This window comes from Felis catus, chromosome B2, assembly GCF_018350175.1.
Source record: "Felis catus isolate Fca126 chromosome B2, F.catus_Fca126_mat1.0, whole genome shotgun sequence".
Classification (NCBI taxonomy): domain Eukaryota; kingdom Metazoa; phylum Chordata; class Mammalia; order Carnivora; family Felidae; genus Felis; species Felis catus.
This window is the reverse complement of record NC_058372.1, coordinates 135,392,670-135,410,728: the sequence shown is the minus strand read 5'-3', so window position 1 is coordinate 135,410,728 and position 18,059 is coordinate 135,392,670. Positions and strand designations below refer to the sequence as shown.

At 43.3% G+C, this 18,059-nt stretch overlaps 1 protein-coding gene across 9 annotated transcripts in view; it reads right to left on the bottom strand.

The window, feature by feature from the left end:
- PLEKHG1 (pleckstrin homology and RhoGEF domain containing G1) overlaps positions 1 to 18,059 on the bottom strand; it is a 235,911-nt gene that overhangs the window by 96,492 nt on the left and 121,360 nt on the right. For 6 of the 9 annotated variants that reach the window (XM_023254503.2, XM_023254504.2, XM_045058204.1 and 3 more), the window contains one exon: positions 5,123 to 5,628. In XM_023254503.2, the coding sequence (XP_023110271.2) occupies positions 5,123 to 5,530 (408 nt within the window). In that variant the 5' untranslated portion in view covers positions 5,531 to 5,628. Of the gene's footprint in view, positions 1 to 5,122; positions 5,629 to 15,778; positions 15,799 to 15,848; positions 16,533 to 18,059 lie in introns of those variants that run through there. The other 3 variants (XM_019831387.3, XM_045058202.1, XM_045058203.1) reach the window with 3 other exon arrangements.

Sequence of the window (18,059 nt, the reverse complement as noted above, 5' to 3'; positions counted from 1 at the left end):
TTAAAAACTTTCCTAAAAGGTTAAAACAGGCCGTAAACTGTATCTGGGGACAAATCTTATGAGGCTTTCAAAGGCTCTGTTATAGATCATTTAGGAAGATTAAAGAAACCCCCTCTACCTATGAGAGTTCCTTCTCAGTCATTGTAAGGCTCCATTAAACATGAAAAGAGGCCCTTACTGTCTACTTTCCAACTACAGATTTCTATCTCTCCACAAATTGTATCAGTGGCTACTTTACTTTCAACTTTTTTTTTTTTTCCAACATTTATTTTTCGGACAGAGAGAGACAGAGCATGAACGGGGGAGGGGCAGAGAGAGAGGGAGACCCAGAATCGGAAACAGGCTCCAGGCTCCGAGCCATCAGCCCAGGGACCGACGCGGGGCTCAAACTCACGGACCGCGAGATCGTGACCTGGCTGAAGTCGGACGCTCAACCGACTGCGCCACCCAGGCGCCCCTACTTTCAACTTTTAAAACTTGCTTTCTTATTACCTCGTTTTACCTGTGAATGCTATTAGAAGCCATATATAGAAATGGAAAGTACAGCTCCATTGTTCTTTTGAGTCTGGATCTCATGTCCCTTTCTTTCCCTCTTTTTCTCTCTCAAATGTCAAGTGTACAAACTTAGATGACTAGGATGTCAGGCCAAGAAGCTGCGGTGGGGAGGGAGGGGCAGGGGGCTTGGAACGAAGGATCTGGGCAGGAATGCTAGAAAGAGAGGGCAACAGGAGTAAGTGCAATGACATTTTTAAAAATTTCAGGAAGCAACTAGGGATTCAGAAATGGATTTCTAACTGGCACGGGAAAGGAAAAAGACCTATATATTTGGGATCAATACAATCGCTCTACATACGGGAAAGAAAGGCATATAACCTTGGCAATGTGTAGCCAACATCTGGGAATTCTTTTACCTAAATAAGTTTGGAAGGATATCTTCTCCGAAATAAGCCACTCTGAGGATATTGGGGACCAGGCTAAACAGGTCAAAGTACATTGTGTTAATGTCTCTCTTGAAGATTTTTTTTTTAATTTTATTTTAAATATTTATTCTTGAGAGAGAGAGAGAAACAGAGTGTGAGTGGGGGAGGGGCAGAGAGAGAGAGAGAGGGAGACACAGAATTTGAAACTGGCTCCAGGCTCGGAGCCTGTCAGCACAGAGCCCGATGTGGGGCTCGAACTCACAAACCGTGAGATCATGACCTAGGCCGAGGTCAGGCACTTAACTGACTGAAGCACCCAGGCGCCCCAAAATTCTATTTTTAAGCAACCTCTACACTCAATGTGGGGCGCGAACTCACAACCCCAAGATCAAGAGTTACATGCCCCACTGACTGAGCCAGCCAGGCGTCCCTGTGTTAATGTCTCTGAAATCTATGTGTATATCAGCGATCTTTCCCCAAAATGTTTCCATTTGTAAAAATCCTAAAACAAATCTAAACCTGAGCTGTGGGGATGATGGACGAATGTGGTATACAGATAAAATGTGCTATTTTACAGGGAAAAATGAGTAAGCCATTGAGGATGGCTGTCGAAACACATTAGTTAGACGGGAATCAGTAACGCAGAGTGTAGAAAGTCAGAAAGGTGCTTCTGCCTGGTTGAAAAGTGACTGACGCGTATCTCTATAAATGCTTGGACTTTTCCTCCCCCCCAGAAAGAATTCTTGCTTAGAAGGAGCCAAGTCACAAGCTCTGCCCCTTAGGTGTGGTGAGAACTTGTATTGGCAGGTGGTTAATGAGCGTCCCTTTTCCCATTTTCAAATTCTGCACATGAGGGGCGCCTGGGTGGCTTAGTCGGTTAAGCATCCGACTTCGGCTCAGGTCATGATCTCGTGGTCCATGAGTTCAAGCCCCGCATCGGGCTCTGTGCTGACAGCTCAGAGCCTGGAGCCTGTTTCAAATTCTGTGTCTCCCTCTCTCTCTGACCCTCCCCCATTCATGCTGTCTCTCCCTGTCTCAAAAATAAACGTTAAAAAAATTTTTTTTAAATTCTGCACGTGAAAAATTGAGGATTATTAGAGAAGCCAGCTACAGAATTATAACAAGAAGATAGAAATGGATTGAGGAAAACAGACTGACTCTGTATCTTAAAAGAACACCGATTTTCACAGTCTTTGTTGGGCAGAGGTGCTGTAAGTGGGAAAAAAATTGGTTATTCTTCATTGAGGAAAGAACTAGATACAATGAGTTTAACCATTCAGTTAAACCGCTCTGTGAAAATTGTGATCTGGAGAAACAGAGGGAGTCACCTAGCAAAAAAAGTATGTGAAGAGCAGGCTGTGACCCGGAGTCCCTCATCTAAAGGGGGTCTGGCCTTTTCTAGGTGGAAAGGGCACAGAAGTGAAAGCGTTCTGGTGAATTCCAGAACAAAGCATCATTTACTTCTTCCTGTTTGGGCGCCTCCCACTTTGTCCGGGACTTTTCTTCCCCAAGTTCCCTTCCTCCCAGCATCCTTCTTCACCCTTCCCCTTCCCTAATTATGTGTTACCTCAGATTTTAGGTGGATTCACCGGAAACAATCCAACTGCATTCAAAACAATAATATTGGAATCACCGCTTAAAGGTTTTTTTTTTTTCCCTCATTAAATTTCTGCTGCAGCAAATGGACCAATCTGTTCATTTTTGGGAAAGACTTTAGGTAAGACACAGTACGGTTAAATGACGACCACTCTCACCCAGCAAATTTGGAGGAGGCTGGTGAGGATGACAGTCTCCTTTTTATTGACTGCTTACCACGTGCCACATCCTGTTGTACAAACTCTTCATGTATTTTCTCATTCTTCTACTAATGCTGGGTGGCGGGTAGATATTAGCCTTATTTTAGAGTTAATGAAACAGGCACAAGCTCAGAGCCTCAAACAGGGGCTGGCAAACGACGGCCCCTGGATCAAGCCTGACCCTAAAGTTTTTCTGGAAAATCCAAACCCATTCGTTGACATAGTGCCTGTGGCAGCTTTCGGCCTACCATGGCAGAGCTGAGCAGTTGCGAGACCTTAGGGCCCAGAAAGCCTAATATTTACTCTCTGGATCTTGATAGAAAAACTCCACCAAAGCCCAGTATAAAACATGGTTAATTCACTGATAAAAAAAAAAAAAAAGGCAAGAACATCTGGGCAGCTTGGAATAGAACTTTTACTGAAACTTTCTTAGAAAAAAATATTCTAGGGGCGCCTGGGTGGCTCAGGCAGTTAAGCATCCAACTTCGGCTCAGGTCATGATCTTGCGGTTCATGAGTTTGAGCCCCATGTGGGGCTCTGTGCTGACAGGTCAGAGCCTGGAGCCTGCTTTGGATCTGTGTCTCCCTCTCTCTGCCCCTCCCCTGCTCGTGTTCTGTCTCTCTCTCTCTCTCTCAAAAATAAACAAACATTAAAAACTAAAAAAAAAATATTCTGTCTTCATCGGTCCTTTCGTGTTCAGATCTTACCTATCTTCTCTCACTAAAGTTTATCAACCAGTCTCAGAAAAAATAACAGTGTTTCTGGAACACCAGTGCGGTAATTACTGGTTTCTTTCTTGGTGTGTGAATTTTGATCAGGTGACAAGATTTCCAAGAAAGAAAAGAAAAAGGACAGACCAAAGAAAGCTTCAACAGCCATGACTTTCCGGAGAGGTTGCAAAATTTTTGGCAATTTCACAGGTATTTCTTCTCAAGTACAAATGACATCATTGCTGAAATTAAAAAGGAAATTGGCCTGGTGTATTCTACATTTGGTATCACATATTGTTTTGGTTGAGCATCAATTGATTTTTCTATTTTTACCGGGAAGTTATGTCATAACTATTTTTAGTAGACAGGGTCTGGTTCTGTCATTTATGGAACTCAACACACAATTATGCCTCAGAATTTTCTTCTAAAGCTCTAAGAATGCATATATTCAGGGCAGAATGTGCTCCTCAGCAAATATTCTCCTATACTCCGAAACATTTTAGATTAAAAAGTCTAAAACAGGAAGTGGGTATTAGCAAAGGAAAGAACTTGGTATATTACCAGGAAGGAAAATGGCTATAGCTTTATGACACAAATTTGCCTTGGAAATATTAATATTTTTAATCATCAATTGACAGTGAGTTAACATCTGTGCTGCTCTGGTAATTTTTACTTTCTCCTTAAACACCTATCTATAAATCGGGGCACCTGGATGGCTCAGGTGGCTACGCGTCTGACTTCGGCTCAGGTCATGATCTCACAGTTCATGAGTTTGAGCCCCACATTGGGTTCTGCACTGATGGTGCAGAGCCTGCTTCTGATTCTCCGTCTCCTTCTCTTTGCCCCTCCTCTGCTCGCACACACACACACTCTCTCTCTCTCAAAAATAAACATTTAAAAAAAATTAACAAGAAAAGAAAAAAAAACGATCTATAAGTCAAAGTCAATTAATAACTCAATCTCCAGAGTACATGGTTTGGCCCATAAAGCTGAGCTCAATTCACACGGAGCCAAAGAATTTAAGCAAACTTGTTTGTAATAAAAGTGACCAGAAAGTAAATGCCTGAGACAAGATAAAGCCCATGGTTTTTCCCTTCCCTCCACCCCCTTCCCCCAACACCAGCCAATAGAGAATAGCATCGAACAGAGGCTCCCAAGCTCGCCTGAATCTCTTGGGGATCTTCCACAATCCCTCTGCCTGGGCCATACCCCAGGCCCGTGAAATCACAGTCTCTGGAGGCGGGACACAGGGATCAGTCCCGGTCTGGGAAGCTCCCAGACACCAGTAGATAATTGTGATTAAGGTGCAGATAGCCTGAAGGACTCAGACTACCCCAGACATCTGCAGGTCGGGGCACTTAAAGTGCTCTGGCACCTGTGAAGCACTTGGAGCTCTTTGGTGTAGGAGTTACTACCATAATGTACTGGCGGGGGGCGGGGGGTGCACTGGTCCCAGCAGTCTGCTTCTAACACATCATTAGCGCGTTAATGCAAATTATCAAGAGGATTTTAACACAATGCGTATGGCCTTCGGGTTCCTCTTAAGTTATGATCGTTGGAACATTCACCCTACTTCTGCATCTTGGGAGACAACGCATCATCTCTGATACCTGGCTTTGCTCTTTATTTTGCAAGCATATTTCTCCTGCGTGACCAACTTTGAAAGACCCAAACCGAAGGAAAAACTGCGCCTTACCTCCACGATGCTTTTCAAGTCTTGCACGTAAGTCCTTTCGGTCTCCAGAATTTCCTGGACAACCCTATCCACATAGAGGAGCTTGGGGCTGGTGGCCGACTCCGCACCCGGCTGGGTCGCCCCGTTGGCCTCCATTCTGCGCTGGGCCCGGGGCTGCCCTTCGTCGCCCTCGTCGGCATTCTGTTGCCCGGCGGCGCTGTCCCTCTGCAACTCGCCGCTGGAAAACGGCCTGGCCGGAATCAGCTCCAGTTTTATGGCCCCGGCTTCCTTATCTTGGTGAAACAAGCCCAAGTGGCTGTTCGAAACTAAGGTCATTCTGCTGCCGAAGGAGCCATGGCTGTCCCTGGAAGAGGCGGAGGACGACGTGGAGCCGAAGCTGACGGGGCGGTCACTGTCAGAGAGCTCCATGGCCTTCAGTTCCTGGGAGCGGGGATGCCTGGCTATGGTCTTGGGATCTGGAATTTCTGCTACAGCTGATGGCACTTCAAGACCTAACTGGTGCACATCTACAGTCATTGGGGGTGGGAAGGAAAGAACAAAAGAAAGAAAAAGGACAAGGTGAGCACGTATTTTAAAATTGTATCAAACAAGGTTTAAAGGCGGTTAAAGCCTTGCCCAAATGTATATACGGTCAGAAGTAGAAAGGTGGTGAATTCGTTATAGAAGGAAATGCAAAGGCGCCCTTGGGCGGTTGAGTTGCAAAGTTTGAGTTTCTAAAGCATCAGCTGGGAGCAGGTGAGAAATGCAGAGTCTGGGGCACGACCTCTGCATTTTAACAAGATGCCAATGCCACTGGCGCACGCAGGAAAGCTCTAGAAGCACTGCATCCAGAGAAGCACTGCATCCACCGCCGCAAAGTGGGATCACCTGGAACGACTCGTACATGAGGATTCGCCCAGATTTACTGAATTAAAGGCTCCGCGGTCAGGGCATAGGGACTCTATAGCTTTAACAAGCATCACGAGGGATTCTTACTTCAAACACACCCTCCATGATTCTTATAGAGTTTTATGCAACACTGTTCTACGTTTTCAGTATTGCACTCTAATTCCACAACAGTTTAAGCCACCTTCCTGCAGTCATCACTATTTAACAGATGCTGACAATTTTACATCTTACTTGGAGACAGCATGAAAGAAAAAATGTTGTGTGGATAAGCCTTTTCTAATACTGGGCAAGGAAAGCCAAAATATTAAGACCCATACCTTCTCTCAAACTTCCTCTCTCAACACGACATTTCCCTCAATCTCTACTTGAAAGTTGACATCGTAATTGGGGTGTATATGAAGTTATGCTATGACAGAGTATATTTGTTTTTTTTTTAACGTTTATTTATTTTTGGGACAGAGAGAGACAGAGCATGAACGGGGGAGGGGCAGAGAGAGAGGGAGACACAGAATTGGAAGCAGGCTCCAGGCTCTGAGCCATCAGCCCAGAGCCTGATGCGGGGCTCGAACTCACGGACCTCGAGATCGTGACCTGAGCTGAAGTGGGACGCTTAACCGACTGAGCCACCCAGGCGCCCCCAGAGTATATTTGATTAACTGCAACACCCCCCCAAAGTTAGATAACACGGCAGTGTAAATATACAATTAAGTAATATAGAAACTCGGTTATGAGAAAAATTATGCATTTTTAAAGGAATGGGGCTGTTAGTGTTTAGAAGACGGCATCAAGAAGAGAATATCTAATGGCAAAGTCAAAAGGTCATTTAATATATGTAGCATTTAAATCTTGAGGCCCTACACAAAATTGAAACTCACAGAAGATATTTTGGGGAAACACACCAAGTTCCAATCTTCTTTGTTTGCAAGAAGGCAGGACGGACACTGTTTCCCCCTAACGAGATCCCAAGTTTACAGAACAATATACCTTGCAATCAAGAGCGTGCTGAATGAAGACATTTGCTTCATTCTGACAGGTGACCTTACCAGCAGGATCCATGTGTACGGGTTTTGTTAGAAAACATACGAGTGCAACCTATGTTTAGAAGGTTATAACAAGACACACATACATTAGTAAGAAGGATCTAGATTAATAATCATTTTTTAAAAGGAACGTGAATTTGGTTTGACTCTATAATAAAGACTGTCAAACAGCTGGTAGCAGTATTTCTAGAATATAAAGAATCCCATCAACTCTGTATCCTTCAATATCCCGAGTTTTTCTAGATAGTTTATATTTACAGCAAATATCAGTGCCAACGTGTAATGCGAATATTATAAATATAAAATAAAAGAACTAAATTGGGTCAGCAAGAAGAAATGGTAAGAAATGTGTAGGAAATGAGTAATTTATCAGCATAACCACTACCACATGGTATAAGCTTGCCACAAATTTTTAAAGCTTTTGCAATACTCTTTCTGCTTGTTCTAGGACAACTTTATGGCCTATAAAACATGGATTGGTTATGGTAGTTAAAATGCACTTGCCCTAAAAAGCCTGATCCAACTTGAGTGGGGCAAAAATCCAAGAATCAGCCAGGCATTTAGGTGTGCTTACAGCAAAGGGCACTTGCCCACATTTGGGACTGGTGCTAATAACGTCCTGGGCAGTTGGAAGTAGAAGCAAACTCATCAAGGTGTTCTTCCCCTTACGATGGCAGCCATCGTAATCATATGATTGACCATAATCATAACCATGAGGTTGATCTCACTTTAAAAATGGGCACTAACTTGGGAAGTACAGTATATGATTATTCTTTAAGGTCCCAAGGGCCCAATGAGGCAACAATGATTTCGTACCAGAAATAAGCTGGATATACTGTACATGTAAGCCAGGGCATCTGGAAAAGTCCAGATCAACCTAGTCTCCATAACTGGACACACCTTCCCTCCGGTATAGAAAACTACATTGAACAGTTCTGGAACTCTTGGCAGCTATCCATTATCAGTATTGGTGAAAATGAACACAATAGAGACTCACTTCTTTACTTACTTTGATGCGCCAATACCGGGACTGAGGGATTAAAGGGGAACAAAAGTGGCCAGATGCTTCAGAGGAGTCCATGCTGGGCTGCTAGGGACGACAGTGCCTTTAACTCTTTCAAAGATAGGGAAACTCGGGTCAACAGGTCCCTTCGTGGATACATCTTTTTTTTTTTTTTATGTTTATTATTTATTTTTGAGAGAGAGAGAGAGAGAGACAGAGACAGAGCGTGAGTTGGGGAGGGGCATAGAGAGAGGGAGACACAGAACCTGAAGCAGGCTCTAGGCTCTGAGCTGTCAGCACAGAGCCCGATGTGGGGCTCGAACCCACGAACCACAAGATCATGACCTGAGATGAAGTTGGATGCTTGATCGTGACCTGAGCCAAAGTCGGACGCTTAACCAACTGAGCCACCCAGGTGCCCCATGGGTACGTAGCAGCATGAATTGGTCCTGTTCCAGTTAAGGCTTCTTATATGCTAATACCAGGCTATGTGTTCTAGGCCACCGGGCCAGCCTATTCTTCAGACTGCTGACCGGGCTCTTTTCAAAGAGAATATTTGAGATATTCGGTATCTGTAGTATTTAACCAAGTTTACTACCTCAAATTAAACACCTTCCAAAATTACCAATGACAGAAGTGAAACACTTAATGCTAGGTCATATAATGGTGTATAAATATGAGACTACATTTGCTAATGGATAACATTTTTTATGTTGATTCACTGCTTAGAAGATAATTACAGTTTCCACACCTAAGGAAATGGACCTCATAAAAACTGCCTCGTCTTGTTCTCACCTCCCTCAAAATAATTTAACATTTCCACCCTGTCTGGCCTATTCTTCCTGATACAGCAAACTGACTACTGATATTTATCTCCAGAGCTGACTGTTCAACACAATAGCCAGGAGCCGCACGCGGCTATTGACCGCTTGAAATGCAGCCGCTCCAAATGGAGATGTGTTGGAAGTGTAAAATATATACCAGATGTTGAAGGTTTAGTATGAGACAAAAAAGGACTAAATACCGCATTAATAATTTTACATGACTTACATGGCGCGATAATATTTGGGGAAAATGGGTTAGCTAAAATACCTTTTATTTTTTTTCCAACGTTTTTTATTTGTTTTTATTTTTGGGACAGAGAGAGACAGAGCATGAACGGGGGAGGGGCAGAGAGAGAGGGAGACACAGAATCTGAAACAGGCTCCAGGCTCCGAGCCATCAGCCCAGAGCCCGACGCGGGGCTCAAACTCACGGACCGCGAGATCGTGACCTGGCTGAAGTCGGACGCTTAACCGACTGTGCCACCCAGGCGCCCCTAAAATACCTTTTAAAAATGATTCTCACTGCTCTCATTTTGCCTTTTTTAGCCTTGCTACTAGAAAATTACGAATTACATAGGGGGTTTGCATTATAGTTTAGTTGGACAATGATGATCTGGAAGTCTTCTAGATCATGAGATTCCTCTGGAAGATTTAAATGTACCGCTTTATCAATCTTTATTCAATAGTAGTGAAGGGAGAGGTGCATAACACTCCAAGGTTGTCTTTCTCCCCCTCCATTCATCAATACACCATATTGTTACGAGTTAAGAAAAACAGTTGTAAGACAGTCGCTGTGCGCTAGATATTGGGGTAGCTGCTGTCCCATATACACAGAAACACCCAGCACAAAGCTGTAACGCACGAAAGCCTTGAGTGAGAGATGCTGACAGGTTTTCTTAGCATTTGGCTGACGTGCTGCTTTGTTTTCTTTCCCATAACCTCTCTTCCTTCTTACCAAAACCCAAACACTGGGCTATTATATAGCACCTGCTGAGAACCTGCCCAACATTGCTGATGGCCCATGTCAGCGGGTCTTTTGACCATGAATATCCTAAAATAAGCCGGTTCTACCTGCCTGGAGGGTCTTGGTTCATCTGACCCTTGATACACCCGGAGGTAGTGCTGGTGGACACCCATGTTGAGGGCCTTGGAGTGCTAATGATTCTTTTGTTTTAAATATAGAACAAGTATTTAAAAAAAAAATTTTTTTTTAATTTTTGAGAGACAGAGCGTGAGTGGGAGAGGGGCAGAGAGAGGAGGAGTCACAGAATCAGAAGCGGGCTCCAGACTCTGAGCTGTCAGTGCAGAGCCCGACGCGGGGCTCCAACTCATGAACTGTGAGATCATGACCTGAGCTGAAGTTGGCCGCTTAACTGACTGAGCCACCCAGGCGCCCCCTCTTTTTTTTTTCAAGTGTATTTATTTATTTTGAGAGAGAGAGAGAGAGAGAGAGAGAGACCACGTGTTTGTGTGTGCACACGAGCAGGGGAGGGGCAGAGACAGAAGGAGAAAGAGAATCCCAGGCAGGCTCTGCAGTGTCAGGGTAGAGGCCGATGTGGGGCTCGAACTCATGACCTGTGAGACCATGACCCGGGCTGAAATCAATGGTCTGACTCTTAACTCACTGAGCCCCCCAGGCACCCCGGAGTCCTAATGATGCTTCTAGCCCCAAGTACTGTCAGCCTCAAAACCATCAACATAAAATATTTCTTCTTGTGCCATCCTCAAGAAAAAGAAAAAAAGCTATCGCAGCCCCACGTAGATATGCTCTCACACACTTTACATCATGAGAAGTCTCTGTCTAATTGTTTCTAGGTGGAAGAGCTTTAATTCCTTGGCTCTTTGCTCCTCAAACTTCCATTATTTTAATTGCTCTCCTTTGGAATGCCACTGCTAGAATCCAAAGCAGCACTTCTTGGCTCTAACTTGCTCAGGCTGATTTAGGGTTGAGGCAGGACTTTCCATGGCAAGTAGAGCCCAGGCTTCCTGTGACCATGTTTACATGGTGCAGGGACGACTGATGGGTCCACAGGGGACTGACCACTCCCGGTCACAACCCCCCCACGGGGAGCTTTACAAGGCAAGACAGAGCCCTATGCACGATGGGGGCTGAAGCGTGATCAGGATTTCCGACTACTGCTCATTGCTATTCTAGACTTCAAACATCTAGGCTGAGTTCCTTGGCAGGACAGTCATGGAAATCAAGAGAATGTGTTACGCTCAAGACCAATGAATAACTAAAATGACGGGGTTCCGTATTATACTGCCTGTGAATTTCTCAAAAAGGGGAAACCAACAGAGACACTAAAGTATAAGCAAGAAGTTATTCTTTCAGCCAGCAAAGTCATTTAATACAGGGCCAGTCTTAGGGAAAGCCTCAAAGTTGTATATAAACAAAACAAATGAAAAAAACCTTTTCAGAGTCGAAGTTATAAGAAATACACATTTACGTATCTCAAAGACAACACGAGGTATTTGAGGAGAATGGTTCTCCCCTATACACCTCCGAGATAGTGGATAGCTCAATGGATAAAAGCCACCAGAGAGCAACACGAATTTCTGCCTCTGGGTTTTTCTAAAATACCAGTGTGATTCTTGCATTAAGGGCAGAACTGCAATTCCACATGTTCCTTGATGCTCAGAGTATTCATTCCAGGTAACTTGATTGTCATAATTATCTGCAGCTCTTTGGTAATAAAGAAGTAAAAAAAAAAATCATACTACCATGTTAATTTCTTAGTGTTAACCTATGTACTATGGTTATGCAAGAAGCTAACATGAGGGGAAGCTGGATGAAAGGTGTCAAAGACCTCTGGACGATCTTTGAAACTCTTCCGTAAATTAAAAAAAATTTCCCAAAATACAGAGTTTAAAATACCGTGTTACCACTGAAGAGGCAGTTAAGTATTTGCACAAGAAGATCAAGAGTGGGAAAAGATGTTTTGCAAAATTCTCTTGTTCCAACAAGAGGCGAGGGGCTGAAAGAGAAAACAAAAACAAAGATTCTTTCAAGCTGTAAAGTCTGATACTAAATATTTAGGTAATTTACTAAGGGTTTCCATGCCAGCAATGGAAACTAAGAGGACAGTTAATGCAGTTAATAGATAAAGTACCCCAGCTCAGTGGTGACTCCAGAATTTCTACATTCAAGGGCAAGAGCTTGCCAGTTTTGCTTGAGGTGTTTTTGGTTGTGCTTTTTATACAAATGCAGCTGTTTTTACCTTTAAGGTCTGCTTTTATTATGGTGATTTAGTGTGGAAGATGAAGGAGATTACGGGGTTGGGCTGAATCAGTTTGAGAGGGGGCTGTTAGTTATCCACCAAAGTCCACGCCCTTCTTTAGTGAATAGGGTTCCTGTTGCCTTCACTTCCCAACCTTCCCACCATACATAACAGTGTGAAGGTCAAGTTCTCTTCATCAGTGGAAGTGAGAAGTGCCTGTCTGGGGGTCCATTTCTCAAACATTTACCATCATTCCTCCGCATTCTTTAAAAACAAATTGGGAGGGGGGGCGCCTGGGTGGCTCAGTCGGTTAAGCGTCCGACTTCAGCCAGGTCATGATCTCGCGGTCCGTGAGTTCGAGCCCCGCGTCAGGCTCTGGGCTGATGGCTCGGAGCCTGGAGCCTGTTTCCGATTCTGTGTCTCCCTCTCTCTCTGCCCCTCCCCCGTTCATGCTCTGTCTCTCCCTGTCTCAAAAATAAATTAAAAAAAAAAAAAAACGTAAAAAAAAAATTTAAAAAAAAAATTGGGGGGCGCCTGGGTGGCTTGGTCGGTTGAGTGTCCGACTTCGGCTCAGGTCATGATCTCACGGTCGGTGAGTTCGAGCCCCGCGTTGGGCTCTGTGCTGACAGCTCAGAGCCTGGAGCCTGTTTCAGATTCTGTGTCTCCCTCTCTCTCTGCCCCTCCCCTGTTCATGCTCTGTCTCTCTCTGTCTCAAAAATAAATAAACGTTAAAAATAAATAAATAAATAAATAAAAATTTGTTTTTAATGTTTATTTATTTTTGAGAGTGAGAGAGAGACAGAGTGTGAGAGGGGGAGGGGTAGAGAGAGAGGAAGACACAGAATCTGAAGCAGGCTCCAGGCTCAGAGCTGTCAGCACAGAGTCCGACCGGGGGCTTGAACTCACAGACTGTGAGATCATGACCTGAGCTGAAGACAGAGGGCCAACCGACTGAGCCACCCAGGCGCCCCTCCTCCACATTCTTTCCCTTCCTCCTGGAACCCAGATGTGGCAGGGACCTTGCCTGAACCCCGAACATGACACCGGGGCCCTAGAATATGGTAGAACATGAGGGCAGAAGGCGCTTTGCATTAAAACTGGGTCTGGACATGCCCTGAGCCACCATACAGAAAAGTCTGGTTATCCTGAAGCTGCCATACTGGAGAAACCACGTGGTAAGATCACACTGGCATGTAGAGAGATGCTTATGGAACCCTAGCTGTTCCAGTGCCTTCTGTTTGCGTGTTTCCAGCCACAGCACCAGCTGCGTGAGTGAGAAGCCTTCGAGTTGACCCCAGCCAGCCCTGTTATGTCTGACTGCAACCTCACAAGTCCCTGATTGAGAACCACAGAGCAGAGCCTCTCCTGAATTCCTGACTCACAAAACCTTGAGAGATTACAAATGATCGCTGTTGTTCCAAACCACTAGGCTTTGGAATGATTTGTTATGCAGCAAGAGATAACCAGAACAGTCTCTATTATAACAGACTAGCTTTACCGTAATATGCCACTGGTCTAACTCTGCATCAAAATTACCCTTAAAAAGCAAAAATCAAAACGAACTAAAGCCTCCACATTCATTCACATGCGTCATTACTCCTTAAAATTTTACATGTGAAAAAAATTAACAGAATGCTCAAAGCTGAACTGTGAATCAGAGACTCCGGTTTCTGATTTCTAGTCCATTATTCCTTGTACTTGGATATAGATTCATAAAACAGTAAGGCAGAAAAGGACCTTAGAGATCAGGAAATGCACTTAAACATAAGCTCCCTACATAAAGCACATGGTTCCAATGTGCCAAAGGGCCTACATAGTGTGTGTGTATAGTGTGTGTGTGTGTGTGTGTGTGTGTGTGTGTGTGTGTGTGTGTGAAGGACTGATTATATACCCAACTGTGTGTTATAGAAAGAACTCAGAGGACCAGCCAGAAATTAGGTGATGACATAACACTTCCTCTCTTGGTTGGAGGGTTTGCAGTTCTGCCCGGGCTCTGTACCACCAAGGTTGGTATTAGAATCTTTGGGTTTCAGGTTTCCTCACGTATAAGTTAGGTGGCTGGACTGCATGATTTCCTCAGGTCTCATCCAACCTTTGGGATATGAGTCCAACCCTGAAATAAACAGCAAGTCCATTCCTAGCTGGAATCACAGCATAAGCAGTAACTGCAAAGTAGCAATTTTCTTCTAGATCCTACCAATGTCAGGTCTTAGCTGATGAAATATATGTCATCGACTCTGCCAAGGCTAAAAGTCTCTACTTTTAATTTAGATTAAATAATAATCTATGCTTCACTTCCTATATTCACTTTGAATAGCACCTTCCTGTTAGGATGGAAATATCAGTTTCAGGGCAGTAACTAACAATGATAGCTGTACATTAAGGCTCTGTCGGTATTGAACACACTCAGTTCCTAAAACATCTCTGCACAGTTGAAAGGGAGGCATTAGGGTAAATAACATTTGCTGGGGGGGGGGGGGGATAAAAGGAGGAGGAAGAAGAGGGGAAATTCAAGGGACTAACAATAGCACTCTGAGTAAATAAATCCCTCCCCAAAGTACACTAAACATTTTCTTAGAGAAAAAGAGGAAGAGAATTCAAAGTGTCAACAACAGAGATCTGAGTAAATATATCCATCTAGGAGGTACAATATGAAACTATTAAATGTCATGTCCTTTCAAATTCTTATGGGCGTAGAAATCATCATAATATACAGTTTAGTACAATGCGTGGCTTATAAGACATGTGTACCATATGATTCCAGTTTTGAATTTAAAATGCCACTTTTTTATTATCCACATTAGAAAAAGATTAAGGTGGTGTAAAATAAAATATTAACACTGGTTTTACCAAGTAGGAAAATGGAGGATTTCTTCCTTTGATATTTATCTGTAAATATCACTTTCCTCCATATGTGTATTACTTTTACGATCTGAAAAAAGTTATGTGAGGACATTAAAACTACAACCTCAGTTTGTATGAAATACTTAAATATTTTATATCGAAGTAACTGATTTTTATGTTTCTTAATGAAAAAGGATGCTGAATATATTCTTGCAAATATATTACTATCACTAAATCAAAATCAAAACAAAATAAAATCAGAATCCAATGTGCAACAGTGTGGAACACACTGCATGCCTCCTTCTCCCCAATTATTCCTCCTAATAAAAGTATTTCTTCCCAATAAAAACTCAAAATGGAAACTGCATTTACTTAGTCAACTTTGGGTCCCTCTAGACTCAGACTAAATTTCACCATTACAGTTGCTAAGCGTAAAATCTGCAAACCTTTATCCCCCCACCCCCGCTCAGCCTGCAAGAAACCTCAGAAAGAAAGCACATTAAAAGACTGGGCATTCAATACACAACGACCTGGGATTCTAGTTTTCTCCCCAGAATCACAAACTTCAGCTCTCTGGACATTTCCACCTAACTTTAAGGAAAGATCCACACCAAACCAAAACAAGGCAACAACCATTTAAGACACTGCAGTTCAGATGGAGAAGGAAAAAAAAAAAAAAAAATCACCTTCCAGACTAATTCCATGGTTGGATAACTTTTTTCCATGCATCGCATTTATAACAGAACAGATGTAATATATCCCAGCAAGCCGCTGTCCCTGCACAGTGTTGTGAAGGACTCCCTCCCGCCCCCCAACTCCCCGCGACAGTTTCTCACCGCAGTGGCCGGTCTCTGGCTGCTCCAAGAGGACATCGGCTCTTTGGACACTCTCACGGTTAGCACCTACCTGTGCTCTTACCCAGGCTAAGCCGCATCGTCTGCCTTCAGCTGATGCAGTGACCTCACTGGGAGCTCAGTCAGGTAAAACAAGAAGCCTTTACTAGTCCGTGCAGCTCCTTCCGCAGAAATATTGCATGAGTCAGCTTTTATCTCTCAAAACCCAACACACAAAGGCTTTACAAAAACCTGATTTGCAACTTTCTCGCTGCCTTTTTCCCCCTAGTGCGCAGACCACAGACTTCAGCATCACTAAGAGCCTTAAATGAAACATGACATCATTCAATTGAGAAACAGGACAATAGACACCACTGTGGGTAACTTGAAAATGCACACTTCGCTGAGCAACACCCTGCGACAGCCATTCTTTTGTGAACATCAAATACAACCCACACTCGCCTAAAGCTGCTTGGGCTTCACCTTCCTGGCTCCGGCTACCATTCTCATTAAATTCCACAAAAGAATCAAGATCTTTGGAGCTCTGATATTTTCAAGTTCACTTCCTGAATTATAAGTGTGTTTCACAGTAAATGGGCACATCTTTAACATAAGTTTTCAAGTGAAGTTTGCAGGTGGCAGTGAATCACCCAGTTGGAAGACGTCCGGACGTTTCCTTTCCTTTAACAAGATATTTAATACAGTTTTAAGGAGGCAGAGTTAAACATGAATCTATTTAAGCTTCATTTAAAAAAACAAACAGCATTGGGGCGCCTGGGGGGGCTCAGCTGGTTAAGCGTCCAACTTTGGCTCAGGTCATGATCTCACAGTTTGTGGGTTCGAGCCCCTCGTCGGCTCTGTGCTGACAGCTCAGAGCCTGGAGCCTGTTTCGGATTCTGTCTCCCTCTCTCTGCCCCTCCCCCCACTCGTGCTCTGTCTCTCTTTCTCAAAAAGTAAATAAACATTAAAAAAATTTTTAAAAAGCACTTAAAAATCCATCTGAAGAAAACCACTGGAAATGTAAACTCAAAGGCATTTCTTAGAGAATTCTTATAATTCATAAATATGAAGTAGCAAAGACAGGATGATCGGACTCCAACCCTTTAGTACAAGAGAACTTCAAATTATTTTGGATTTCAGTTTCCATAAGGCCATCTGTCCTTCTTAAAATGCTATGTGTATTTTTACAGAAAGACCCAAAAGGTTCATATTTGAAAAAGATATCGAGTTCTTTAGATGAAGGGTCTTCAGAAATACAAACTGTTATTGAAAACTGATATGACTGCACCACAGAGCTAAAATTCAAATTATGGATTATGTCTACGTACAGACACGGAAATCTACACTATTTCGAAAGATCAAATCCTTTAAATAGAAGTTCCATTTAAAGCATTCATTTGGGGTCATGGAAAATAATGTGAGCTGAGCATCTTTAATACAGATATTTCTATCAGACCTATTACGTGATTTTAAGCTAACAACATAATAGGATAATTTGTTTTAATGGCGATTTCCTTTCAAATAAGGCAGGACCTATGTAAGGCCACCTAAGTAAGCCATTTTGATGGAAATTGATCCGTCAGTTCAGAGGACAACTTTTAGAATGATTTCTCTTCCACAAAATTCACCAGTTTGATGGAAATCACTAAATCACAGATGCTGAAAAGGCAGTTTGTGAGGAAGGGTCCTCCCCGGGGCTGTGGGGACTCTCTTAATCCTCCATACTGAGCTCCACAGTGATATCTCTTGCCCCCCAAATAACGTCCCCTAGACCCTTGCCCAAAACCTCCGTTCCTGCTTAGCTGAGAGTCAGTTCAAATCTTACAAGCTCCACCAAATCTTCCATAGCAACTCCGGCCCCCTGCACCTTCCAGTTGTTAAATGGCTCTTTATGATACTTAGAGTATCAAGTGGTCTCATATTTCATTACTTTCTAATGGTCTTGTTTCTACCCTGGACCATCAGCTTGCAGAGCTGGGAACCTTCCTATACTATAGATTTGATCTTCATGTGGAAGATGCAAAAATCTAAATTCTTAGATGGGGGTAGTACATATACAGAGGCTCCTGGCTTTCTCCTGACCCATGTGTTTTGGGTCCTTACCTTCAGATCACAAGTCTTTTATTTTCTACTACAGTATTATTGTACTTGGATTTTTTTTTTTTGCCAAGAAACATTTTTTAAAAGCCATTTCTGAGAGATGCTGTGTACATTACAGCAAGACTGTGTCCAGTGTGGATGCTGGGCAGTCTGTAAACTTCTGCATTAACCAAGTGACCCAACC